The 13,844-nt window shown below is 42.9% G+C and overlaps 1 protein-coding gene across 13 annotated transcripts in view; it reads right to left on the bottom strand.

The window, feature by feature from the left end:
- Positions 1-13,844, bottom strand: part of LOC144763708 (uncharacterized) — a 2,434,724-nt gene that overhangs the window by 1,032,777 nt on the left and 1,388,103 nt on the right. For all 13 annotated transcript variants that reach the window (XM_078649561.1, XM_078649562.1, XM_078649564.1 and 10 more), the window contains one exon: positions 8,788-8,874. In XM_078649561.1, the coding sequence (XP_078505687.1) occupies positions 8,788-8,874 (87 nt within the window). The remainder of the gene's footprint in view (positions 1-8,787; positions 8,875-13,844) is intronic.

Here is a 13,844-nt window from a genome sequence, read left to right as displayed (position 1 = left end):
TAATAAATGAGAGGTTAGTAATTTAGTTATTCAGCTGTGTTTGAAAATTATATTATGGTACTTTGGGGTTAAGTTAATTTTGAAACTTACTTGTACCGGTGACTTGTTAGCTTGTTGAAGTCTTTTTCTGGTTTTTCTTCATGCAGTCCTAGTACAGTATAGTTTTCTTTTAGTTGTTCATTTTTTCTAGTGAAAAATTGTGAGGTTTTCAGCTTTTTTTTAAAATAGTTTTTACTTAATTAGGCTTATATTTTTATTGGTTAATTTGTCTTACAGTAAATTGTTTGACTAATTTGTGTGTAGTTTGAAATTATGTTCACTTCTTTCCTTTTTTGGTGGATGCTATTTAGGACTTAGATTTAGATTTTAAATATAGGTATTTCTTGGATTGTTGTATCGTAAACATATTTTAAATGTAATTACATTTTTATCTGTGTTATAATATTTTTTGGGTAATACGATGTGATTTTTTTAAATGTATTTATTTTTAATAGTGCATCTATTATGAATAGAAATGGTCTTACATATGAATAATTGTATGTTTGTTGTAATTTTTGTTGTGTTAGTATTGATATTTTCATATTTATCTCATTTAAAAAAGAAGTTTATGATAATAAATATTATTATTGTGTTTTCTGTGATATTACAGCTGTCAATATTGTGTGTTCTGATATTTCTGATATTGTATATCTATTTAAATAGTGCCTATATTTTGTGTTTCCATATTTGTGTGTACAAAATTGTTAAATTCATATATTTTGACAGCAATATTTTTGTCATTAATATTATTTTGCCCATATTCTTGTGAATCAATATTGTTGTTCTGTCATGGAACCGCAGTATCCCCTTGTTAGGGTTTTGCATCACATTGTCTATTAAGTGCCTACCAACTATGGAGAAAGCAGTGCTCTTGCTCCTACCTAGAAAAAAATAGTTTCCTTGGAATTCTTTGAAAATGTGTTGCCACTCACTTCAAATTTTGTGAAAGTATGTTGCCACTCTCCATTTTTAGAGCTGCAAGAAGGGTTTGACTTTGGCTCTTGCCTCTCCTCCTATGTTTTCTGTTTCCACTGAATGCAGGTACCCTGAAGTTGCTCTGGCAGATTGCATGCAGGTAACAATTCTGGTCCAAGGATGGATGATGTACCTACTAACTCAACCTACATAAGTCTTCCATCTCCAACCTTCCATCTCGAGCCCTTCGGTCCTCCTCATCCAGGCTACTAGTAGTCCCGCGGTTCCAGAGAGTGAGGATGGGCGGCCGCTCCTTCAGAGTGGCGGCGTCCAAACTCTGGAACTCCTTGCCAATATCCTTAAGGAGTCTTGAAGATCTCTCAGCCTTCAGGAAGGCGCTGAAAACTTACCTCTTCCCCAGGACAGGCTAGTTGCCGAATCCGCTGGATCATGGTTCAAAGCGCCAGGATGCCCTTGGTGGTGACAGGTCGCGCTATACAAATATACTACAATACAATACAATAAGTCATGTCTATATGTTGCATCATTGGTTGGTAATGGGAACAGTTGTCTAAAGTGAAAGGGAAGAGGTAAACTAGCCTGAGAATGATGCTAAATTTGACTGAAAGAGGCATTTAAGATGTGTTGCCATTCAATCATTATCATTTGTAAAGCGCGCTACATACCCGTGATGATCTCAAAGCAACAAGACTAGGGCCACTGGCATTAGGTGGCATGGGAGGATTAAATTAAACAGCAGGGTTGACTAGATTGTGCGGCAAAAAAGGTCGAATATGTGGCGTAATACGGCACATTTTGTGAAAGTAATACATCATTTTGGCCTTTTTAGGTCGAGGCTACAGCGTGCATGGGCTGTCTGCAAGCCCTTTTGTAAACACTTAAAACAATGTTATTCCCGCCTGCTGATTGAGATAGGTTTGCTCCAGTGCCCCTCTTAACTGCTGCATCGTGATTCGAAGTGGTACTCATTGCTCACTTCCACTCAAAGCAGAGGAGCACCGGCCAATTACAGTCCCCATACCGTTTCATTTCTTATCAGTGGTTTCAGAAGAACTCTTTTTTAACAGTTGTTTTCTGACCGTCACTGCAGACCGTCTCACGATGCCCTTCCCACTTCAGTCACTTCTCGCTACAGCTGCCTGCTACGTAAAACAGGTAACCGGAGGCTGCTTCTCCGTGTTTCCTAATTGCTGGAGCACATCGCGCCTCAGGTGCCTGCCTGTGCTGTGATTCGCCCCATTACCGGCGTCACTGCCCTGTTTATCCTACAGATGGCCGAGCCTCTGCTCTTATCACACAGGTAATTGGAGACCCACTGCTAGGAACACATTGGGGGAGGCTGCTGTTATTACAGTAAGATCAATTATAGCTTATTACCAGAGGACAGACCACTAAAGGAAAATGGTGAAATATTGTGTGCCCCCGGATGTTGTGGGGGTGGGGTGTGCACATTGGGGGTACCTATGGTACCCCCCTGCATTTGCATGCATAAGGGGGCAGGCACCGCAAGTCACAACATGCATTTTTTACATTGCAGTGGGTACTGCTTACAGCACTGCCCACTCCAATGTAAAACATGCGGGATGCACGCGCCAGTGTGGCGGGCGCATCCTAATTTGAATGGCAGGACCACCGCGACGTGGCCGGTCAGTCCCGTGCCCCGATGCACCCGCCATCATAATAGGCCCCTTTGTTTGTACTTCCAGAACAATACACTTCTCTGCACCCGATGCATGTACCCACTAAACTGCATTAATAGTATTTTGGACTATTGTTTTACAGGTGACCTGCAGATGTCTGTAAGGAACGCCTTAGCCTGGTTATCTTGCCTGTAATGATTGTAGCATAATCCTTGCAGTTTTAGGGATCTCACTAGTCAGACTTCTGGTGTGAGATGTCCATACAGTAATCACTCTGCTGCAGCCATCCATGCTTAGACTAGCACTTGCAGTCCGGGTGGAGGGATTTGGAATGGAACCTCTGAATGCAAAGGGAGGTGAGCCACAAAGGCCTGGCAGACCAGGTCTTCTCAAGCCTCACTTGGCGAGTTTGCGAATTCCTCCATGCGTTGTCACGGTTTTGTTTCATAGCGTTTTATAGAGTTTTTTAAAAAGAGTTTTGGCAACACTTGCAGCTGTGGGGAAATTGTTTTAAAAGATGTGCTGTGCTTCATTTCAACTCTGCACATTTTAACAAAGGCATGGGGCAGCATAAAGGCATGCTGGCTCGACCAAGTGAGTTGAGGTGCTGCGCTTCATGCACCACTCAGTAAGCTTTCGTATCAGTACCCTTCAGCTTTTGTTGTACCCTCTTCCATGTAGTTGAACCTGCTAGCATGGCCTGGTGAGCGTATTTGCACACTTTTTATTAAACCATCGTCGACTAGCTCATCTTTTATTGGACAGTCGTTTTTGTTTTTGTGCCTTCCAAATATTTAATCCTCTTTCACTATGATACTCAGGTAGCGCTCAAGTTTGCTAGATCCATGAAATAGTGGTTCATCCTGACCAGGTTTCTATATGGCACTCTTTTTATCCCATTTGAACAGCGGGACTACAAGCCCCACAATGCAACATACCTGTCATGGTAGACCTTGTTCATTGTGTTTTCTTTCCTTCCATGGCAGGAAAACATCTGGAATGACTACAAGAAGAGTTCTATCTAAAAGTACAGGCAGTAAACGACTAGTGTTGACTCGGGTTTTGTAATCTTATCCTTGACTTGAAGTGCAAATGTTAGTTTTTCTACATGCAAAACACAGTAGTACTGCGTGTAGTAGTGAGTTCAACGAAAAGAAATGCCCTTGCAGTGCCTGTTGTATTATTTGATTGGTTTGCATGTTTACTATTACTAATTTAATTTACTTAATTTTATTAAAAGGGTCATCAGAAGGGGTGGCCAGACTGGATGTAATGTCCCAAGCCCTGTGTTTTTCGGTTCAACAAAGTCTATTAATAGATATTAAAGTACAAGTCTCCTGCACTTCGGCAGATTGCGTTGGGAGAACTGGAGACCCTAAGAGCCTCTGCACGAAAACCTTGCACTTCTACCTGGTTGCTGATGCAGAACATTCAGGCAGAATCTGCGACCCGCGGGCTGTTTGCAGGGTTCCTGCCACGTGTGGTCAAGGTGGCTCCCGCCTGCGCCATCATGATCAGCTCCTACGAATTTGGAAAGACATTTTTCCAAAAGCTGAACCAGGAGGAAAGACATTTTTCCAAAAGCTGAACCAGGAGAGAAAGCTGCGGAGCCTGTGAAGAGATGTGTGGAGAGGGGTGCCCGGCCTTAACCAAAGCTGTGAATGGAAGGGGGATCAAGCTAGACTGAGGCTCTCAATTGTCTTCATGCTTCAAAGAGCAGAATCATCCAACGTCACCTCTTCCCTTCTGCAACATCAAACACCAATAACGAATGCATCACAGTCTGGTACTCCCTTCAATATCTGAAGTCTGAGTGTGGGTCTTATACTCATGCTGCAGCTATTGATGTTCACCGCTGGAGCCTTGCACAACATTACGAGGTTGTAACTAATGCATCAAAAAGCTACAACTGGGGCCTTTTGCAAAATCAAGAGAAAATAACTAAAACTTCACACAGCGGCTGGGGCACAAAGCCACAGCTGAAGACCTCTGTAGTCTGGGATTGATCATCCTGTGACACCCAGTGGCAGGGACATGCATTTACACAGGGCCGGACTGGGAACCACTACCAGTAGTGGCAAAGTGCTCGGCCCCCCCCGCACCCCCCCCCCCCATTCCCCACTCAGGGGGGCTGGAGGTGCCGCCGAGCTCTTTGCCGGGGCCGGTTTTCAGGCGATTTCGGTACAGGGCCGATTTTGCATCCCTGTAACAAAAACGGCCCCCAGGGGCCCAAAACCAGCCCCCACCCGTGCGGCGCACCGGGGGATTGCCATGTGCCCGCTATGGCCAGTCCGGCCCTGCTTTTACATCTGGAGACTCCCCCCAGCTCCTGACTCGCTGCCTCATTCACAGCGGTAAAGAATCAATATAGTGGCACCGGAGCCCTACCTGATCACCACGCAAACTCAGGGGCAATGGTCAGTAAAATACCCAGAGCTGACGCTGCATATCATCGGCTGTGGCTGGTGGGGAATGCTTCCCCTTACGAAATTGCTAAGTAACCTATAGAGGGAACGACGCTTCACTAGAGGAATCACCCGAGCAGACCCCATAGTGTCATGCTGCAAGTCGGGACCCTCCAGCGAAGTTCTGCAGTTAGTGACCATCCACGGAGGAATGCCTGGATCGCGGGGGACGCACCCAAGAAATTGAGGTAGTTGTCACTCCTGATCCAGAAAAGGGTGACGCCCAAAATACAGAACGCCCTCGCAAATACCAAAATGGGGAAGCAGTGGCCTTGCAATTCTTCGCTGCTAACGTCTCTAGGTAGAGAACTTGCCTGGGAACGGAGCGCCTGTTGGGACCCTGGGGCAGAGTAAAATGACCAAAGAGGCAGCAATGGTGCTAAGGTGAACAAGGGGTGGTAGTGACCACTCCCTAATCAACACTCAATGACAATCTCTGAGATACTCCGGATCCCCATCCTGACAGCGGAGTCGGAGCACTATGTCTGACGCCTGGTGGAGGTGCTCTGTTCAGCTGTTGAGGAGATCAGTCTTGGTTCATCCCCTGACCGTCACCTACCCAGCCGCACTTTTGGCACAGTTTTTCTCCCCATCTCCCTGTCTTGCCCACCCCCCCCCCCCCATCGTATTTCTGTGACTCTGCTGTTTCCTTGTCTCCTATCTATCTAATCCTATTCAGCATTCTTTCGTTCTTTGTCTACTTCCTTGCTCCTTTCCCCGCTCACCTAAATATTTCCCCTTGCCTGCTTCACCGCCTAGCCCCCTGTCCTTTCGTGCTCTTTGACTAAGCACTCCTTCTCCCCTTTTTGGGGAAAGATCTAAGTTATATACGCTGGAGTCTCAGCATACCCGCTGAGAGAGTCCACAGCGCCAAGGGAGCCACTCACAATTGAGGTATGGTATGGCACCCCTTGCCAAAGCACTCCCGCTCCCCTTTTTGGGAAAGTGTCCAGTAAATAGGCCTTGGAGTCTCAGAGACCCCTCTGAGAGAGTCCACTGCGCTTAGGGAGCCTCTTGCAACAGAGATGGGGAAATGATACCACTCCCCCTGGGATCACAGCATCTGGACTTTGGGCGCAGCTTTGACTCGTCTACTGGTTTGTGTCCCTGTCACCCTCACCCTCCCCTTGACGTGCTGTGTCCCTAACCCTCCCCTCCTCTTTCCCTCCTTCACTCTGTCTACTTCCCCCTGTTCTTACCCCCCCCTGCTCTTACCACCCCACTACCCGGAATATCTCCCCTTGCCAGCTTTTTCCCCTACCTATATGTTACTTTTTGTTTGTCTCAACCTTACTTGTAACTAAAATGGCCATGCTCTAATAACTGTGTAACCTTTGTAAAGCTGTTACCTGCAATTTATTGTCTGATACCCATGTAAAGAGCTCTGATACCTCCGGGTCTAGCCAGCGCTATATAAAACCTTTTAAATAAATAAAAATAAATAAATAAAAGTAAATATGTAGCAAAAATGGACTAAAATGATTTTGTCCCCCCTTTTGTCCTGTATAAAAGTTTTATTTAGTTAGCAATTAAGTTCTTAGCTGTGGACCTGTGTGACATGTATTTTAATCTGGTTTATTAATTTTACACCGTCACATGAACCTTGTAGAATCATTTCCACTTTTTGTGCCTCAGGTCTCTTCTCTATTTCCCTAAATTAGTAGTGCTAATGACTACGAAAAGCTACAACACGATGTAGTAAAATAAATAATATACTCTGACTGCAGGTAGTACAGAAATGCGTCAGGATCATTTGAGGAATTAGTCGCACCACAAATCTGCACCTGATTGATTAGGCTGCAGTCAAAAAGCACCCAAGTAGTGTGGTTTCTTGTATCCTGTGGCATATGCACTGAAGCTAGTAAACACCTCTGTAAAGCCAAACTGTAGCTGTTCAACAGAGGCAAAGGGCTCTTTAAAGGGGTCTGCTCTACAAATCTTTCAGAGAATCCATTATAAGATATTCATAGATGATAACTTGCCGCTCTAGATTGTCACCTTGGCTTCCTGACTACACTTTGATTTTTCAGCCCATAATTTACAATTCTGAAACCTACGCTTTACCAAAAAGTTAGAACTGACTGAAATTATCACACCTCTTAGGGCTACTTGGCAGTCTCTTTCACAATTTCCTTTTCCCCCTTCCTGGCTGCTATATCTTTTCTGGCCCAATGTTGTTTAAATTATGGTTCTGTGCCTGGCTTAAGCAATTGTTCCTGTCTGTCTGGAGCCAAATTCCAGGGCTTTAATCTCTTGCAATACTTTGCTGTCATCTTTTTCTTTCCTGTAATTTGTTTTTCTTCCCATTACTTGTCTCTTTCATCTGAATAACAGCAATAAGTTACAACATGGTGCAAGTACATGGGCACAGAGTTTGCTAATATTGTGGATAGGCAAGGGCTGGCTTTCATCAGTGCTCAGGTTTAGAAATCACCAGATGCATTATGATACGTAAGCAGGGTGGAGGAGCTGTGCTTTGGTCTCGTCTGTGTACCACATATTACTCTGATTCTGTAGGACCCGGGCTGCATTTGTAGTACCCCAGCACTTAGAATGGCTGTTGCTTATTTGACAATTTTTTTCTGGCCAATTAATATATACACCACAAAAAAATGACCAGGTATATGCCTCAGTACTGAACAACAGTAATAATCAAGTGTCGACCTGTGAAACCTTATAAGACTCGCTGAGAGGTTGGGCCTGGATGATGTTATAACAATACTTCAGTGAAGACCTCACCCTCTGCTGCCACTAAATCCTTTAAGCCCCAGAAGCTAAAGTTAAATACAATACTTTCACACCTGGTATTTCTTCTGTTGGTTTATGAACAATGTCAGGACATTAACACATTGATGTGTCCAGGAGTTTACAGAGATTCTGTGCATTGTTCAGCTTCCTGGCCCATTCTGGATGGTGGGGATGATGGACGGCTGTGCAATGGATTCCATGGGCCTGCTTAATATATAACTGGCCAGGGAGAGGGGTGGGTGTTCATCCGGGGAACTCATACATCTTTCTACTGACTGACCGGCCAGGGAGAGGGGTGGGTGTTCATCCGGGAAACTCATACATCTTTCTACTGACTGGCCTCTACTTAAAATCGTACCCTCTAACTTCTCCAGCAGTCTGACCAGGGGGTCCAGATTATCACATAGAGGAGCATCTCTGGTCCAGTCGATAATTAAGCATTCTATGTCCTCTGGGCAGTGCTGCTAGCTTATTCTCTGGTCCTGTTGGTAATTCCTCATTTTAAGTCCTCTACACAGTGCTGCTACCTACTTTTCTGATCTCATCTGTAATTCTTCATTCCAAGTACTCTAGACAGTGCAGCAGTTGCTTCTCTGGTCCCAGTGGCAATTCTTCATTCTAAGTCTTCTAGGCAGTGCTGCAGTTGTGTCTCTGTTCACACATCCACTGCACTCCAAACCAAAACATATGGGTAAAAGACATTGCAATTTACAATGCCGCACTTAACATTACGTTTTAGATGGGTAAAAAGTGAATAAGGTAGATGCTTTTCACCTCAAGGTTCTGATTAACGTCATAGAAAGTTGTCTAGTCACACAAAACACTTATCGAGAAAATCTTAATTATTTACTGTTTCCCATTCATGGTTTTAATTATTTTTTTAAATGTCAGCTCGGGTGTTGCATGTACATATTTCCTTGGACAGTATATCTTATTGCAAATTTGCTATTTGTACTTACCTTGCAGGTTGTTTTCTGCATTGAGATATTTTTCAGGAAGTGTTGTGGGAGTCGTCGAAGTATTCTCAGGCTTTGCTGTTTCAGATGCTATAAAAAATATTAAAACGGTGACTATATATACTCTTACAAAGCCATATACATTACATTTTCTGAGTATCTAGGACATTTTGAAACATTTAAACATTGTATACTGATCGCTCCACTGAAAAGGGCAATTATTATTTTTTTATTATTATTTTGCAAGTTTACAACATACAACTCACAACAGTGCAGGTTTAATATAGTACATTTTGTTTTGTGTTGGTACATTTATACATCACCCCATAAAAATGTAATCACATTTGCAAGTAGTGCCATAGTACAGTTCCAATTGAGAGGGCATCTTCACCTATTATACCCAATATCATACTTGGGCTATCCTGTTTTAGGTTTAAACCTATAACAACTGATAAAACCCCACCTAAAGTGAAATAGCCGTCACCAGGGTAAACATATAAACACTGATAAACACCTGCACAACCACAAACTAAATGCCATTCAAAGAAAGAAAACGGAGAGTCACTTTCAATTCAGCCGCGGCCGCTGCAGGTAAGAGTTGTGGGGCTGTGGGGCGAGGTGAGGGGGGATTTCGAGGGACGACTACGAGGGGAATGTATTTATTTATTTAATTTTCCCTTGTAGTCATCTTTCAAAATTCCCCCTCACCTGGTCCCACTGCCCCACCGCTCTTACCTGCAGCGGCAACAGCTGTTTATTTCTTCCTGAAAGGTCCAATGCAATGTAACTTTGTTATCCACTTTGTTGTCACTTAAATATTGTTTCTCTTCCCTTTGCTTTTTTCAGTTTTGTAGTCTTTGGTCTAAAGATGCAGGGCTTTTTACACGTTTAGGTCTTATTTAATTATTTTATAAACTGTAGAGAAACAGAAAATATCAAAATCAAATTTGATATGTTGCCTATACTTGATTATTTCACTGATAGGTAAAACAGCTGGTTTAATAAGAGTCCTTCTCAATATTTACCATTTCATTTACCCACAGCCAGGGAATGGGTGAAACCCTTTGTACATCAACCCCCCCTTTCTAGTGAGTCAGTAGTTATAGTAAGTGAATTGCCAAACACCCTAGGCTTTCAAAATTCAATGCAAGGTGTAGTGACAGGTATATGTGAAAAGAGTGCTGTCACCAAGCATCTGGAAGAGTGTGAAAACATGACAGCAGACTTTTGGAAAACATGAACCGCATGGTCACTTGGAATGCTGCTGAAAAAAGTTCTTACCATGTTTAAAGATTGCAGTGATATTGTTTGCATTTGCAGTGATTCAGCTACATATGTAAAAGTTTTGTGATGTCCTGTCAAAATCGAAGCTGAAGTGCTTCTCTGTAAGAGATCCTTTCCACTTGCTAGATGGTATGCAAGAAAGCACCTTTACAATCTTCAGAGCTAATGAAGAATGCTATAGACTTTGTAGGCCATTCTGGTGCACTGTTTCATTATGCACAGGAACTAAAACGCAAATATTTCCCATTTTGTCCTTTGTGTGGCATCAAAGAAAGCCATGCCAACTGAATCATTTAGCCGGTGGTTCTCAGTCCTTGAGGCAGTGAATGTTATATTATCCATGTGGTGACCGTTTACAGAATTTTTGCTTAGTGTGATGCCAAAAGCAAGAAATATGAGAATTTCGGGTTGCATATTGTTAGTGATGTGAAAATAAGTACCCTGTACTACATTCTTAGATTTTCGCAGGAAAATGTGACTGCTGTAGTGGACATAATCAAAAAAATAGAGTCTGAAAACACCCTTGTCCTCCAATGGTGCATAGATATGTCCATTCACGAACCATTGCATTTGAAGTCATTGAAATGTCATTGTGGTACTCTGCACAAGTTCTAGATCCCTTCAATAAAGGGGATTTATCTCTGGACTTTGAAAACTCTGTTCGGCGAATATGTTCCAGAACCTATCCCAGAGAATTTCAATCTTCAGGTGCACCAGTATTGGCACGGAAAAGCTATGTCAGGGGCCAGAGTTAGCAAATTGTGTACTGGCTGTTTTCGTGTTGCATGTCTCAAGTGCCAATGTTGAGAGGGCCTTCTCACAGATAAATGTTAATTGCTCCTGTACAGATAAGTACCTTCTTGCTATGTATAGTTAGGTACTTTGTTAAGTCTGTGAGATTTTGGTTGATTCGAGGCTTCTAATTTTCAGAAGAGGTGTGTTTTGTTTGAATAATATTAATTTTGTGAATAGAATATTTAAATTGTGGTTTGTAAGATGGGGAATGAATATTAGTTTAAGAGGTATTTTGTGCTATTTTTATGCGAAGGGGTTAGTGTGCCCTAAGTAATTTACTTATTATTTGGCGTAAGGGTACTGAAAAGAATTTATACAGTTTGGTATTTGAATTTGTTTACGCGTGCCGGCTTACTGTTTGGTCAGCACGCGAATCTGTGCAATTCTGGGAGAGAAGAGACTGCAATTAGCAGTGGGATGGGGCTCCAGCCTGGGCTCATGCATCTGTTTGAGGTACGGTAGTGTGGCGGTTTGAGAGAGGAAACCGTACGTGAACGGGCATGGAGTGAAAAGGCCAAGTGATTGGTTTGCCGTGATCTTGCGAGTTCACAGCCGCCATCTTGGTTTGGGTTTAGCAATATGTTTTCAAATTCTATTTGTGCTGTATTTTTTGTGACAGGAGGCAGTGCGCAGCGTTGCTGGGCATTTTCCAAACAACTGAGGAGTGCGGTTCTTTGATTTTACAAGCAGACGAATAAAAAAAGTTTTTTTTGTGGTTTCAGAATATATTTTAGTCGAAATAGATCAGGGAAAGTCCTTGTTGTGAAGTTTTTGTTAATGCTGTAAAAAAAAGAAATGTCCCCTGAGGAGAGTCGTATCAAGCCGGAGGTAGTTGAAGGTGGTGTTACTGGGGAAAGTTTAAGTAGATTAATTCAAAATGAGGTGAAAGCTTCTCTTAGGGAAGATTTTTGGTCTTTTTCAGATGAAGAAGGTAAAAGAAAACAGAATAGACAAGGGAAGAAACTTAGAAAAACAAAACATGTGGATAAAAACAGCAGGGGTGGATTTAACTCCATCATAAGAGTTGGTGCTCATGGCAGCATGCAAGCAAAGGTGTCCGTGGCGGCACACAAGATTTATCAGATGTTGATTATTTAATGGAAACTGATGACACCGTTTTAGAAAGAAGTAAACACAAGGAGATGATGAACGGAGTGCTGAAACTTTTCAGACACACCCCCAGTCACATATCTGTGTTGAATCCATCATCGTTCTTAAGCTCACTTCGTCATCCCAGTTCAGACCCAGCCATATGCAAATCATTCTTGACCGTGTGCCTTATGGGAACACTCAAGTCCGAACTGCCAAGCCAGGTCTTCCCTGGAGCAGAAACAAGAAACCTCGGACCGGTTTCGGTGTAAGACTCATCAGCCAGGCTAGCTTAAATCCAGTGAACAAAGCAAACACAAAGAGATGATGAATGGAGTGCTGACACTTTTCAGACACGCACCCCAGTCACAGATCTGGGTTGAATCCATCATCATGTGTCCCAGGATGCTTGTTTCCGGTTTATGGAAGACTTGGCTTGGCAGTTCGGGCTGGACTTTTCCCATGAGACACAGGGTCAAGACTGATTTTCATATAGCTGGGTCTGAACTCAGGTGGCGAAGAGAGCTAAAGAACGATGATGGATTCAACCCAGATCTGTGACTGGGGGTGAGTGTCTGAAAAGTTTCAGTGCTCCCTCCATCATTTCCTTGTGTCTGCACAGTTTTAGAAGGGTCATGAAAAGTCTACGATGAATATATTTATGATGTGGAGCAAGAGGATGATTTGAAAGCTGATGCTGCAACATCATCAAGACGGTGATTAAAGATCCTTATGGGGAGAAAATGCTCAGTCCATATGATTTGAGGCATCCAAGAAGTACTGATTGGAGGCTTTAGATCATGTCAGTACATTTAGTAAAAAATGGATTAGAAAGACTCTTGAGAGGGAGGTAAGGGATGTTCTAAAGGTGGAATGTTCAAGGCCGCAAACTGAAAATGAAGTATGTTATACTCCTAATCTTGGCACTAAAATGATTACGTATTTGTTTAAGATGGGAAGGGACCCTCACAAAGGTCTGGAACATCCTTTAAAACAATGCCAAGATAGGTTTTGGGATATTTTAGGCCCACTTGCAAAAATAATGGATTTGGCTGAGGATGCTCATTTTGAATGGAGTACATGTTGATGTTGAACTTAAACGTGGTTGGAGCCAAGAAACTATGGTGTTTCTGGAGAATGCTGATTCCGGTCTGTTGACTGAACGCAGGAAGTCTGTTTTGATGAACATAAACCCAAAATTGGGTAAGATGGCAGACAAGGAGCCCAGTAGTGATGCAAAAGGTTTGCTTTTTGGTGAGGGCATGTTAAGAGTTTGGGCAAACATGTAGCCACATTTCACGCTCTTCATACAGTACAAAATTATATGAGGAGGGTATTTGAAGGTATTTTTGGAAGGCCAGCAGATGAGGACCTGATGCTGGCTGGGGATTTCAAACGTCCCAGTACAACCACATGTACAAGGAGCAGTAAGAGGTTTCCAGAGTTCCTTTGGATTCTTTCCACAATGAGGACGGTTTAGCAGAGTGCGAAGTAATAGTCGGGGAAGAGGTCAATCAGCTACCAGCTCCTGAGATGAGTATGGAGATTGCTTTTGGTTCTTCCCTAGAAAAAGCAGGAGGATGTTTACGTTTGTTTCTGAGGAATGGAGAAAGGTAACAAAGGACCCAAAGGTTCTGAATACGCTCCAGCGGTTCGAGATGGAGTTTGTAGAATTACCAGTTCAGGTGAAGGAACCAACAGACTTTAAGTTTATCTCAGTATCAAATAAGGGTAGCAGACATAGAAATAGAGGCAATGTTACAGAGAGGTTCAATACTTCTGGTAAAGGATCATTTGAAAGGCAATGTAAGCACTTTGTTTTTAGTGGAGATAAAGTACAGAGGATGGGGACCAGTAATAAACTTGCGAAGTTCGAATCAGTATTTTATTTA

Source organism: Lissotriton helveticus, chromosome 6 (genome assembly GCF_964261635.1).
Source record: "Lissotriton helveticus chromosome 6, aLisHel1.1, whole genome shotgun sequence".
In the NCBI taxonomy this organism is placed as follows: Eukaryota; Metazoa; Chordata; class Amphibia; order Caudata; family Salamandridae; genus Lissotriton; species Lissotriton helveticus.
This window is presented reverse-complemented; position numbering and strand designations above follow the sequence as displayed.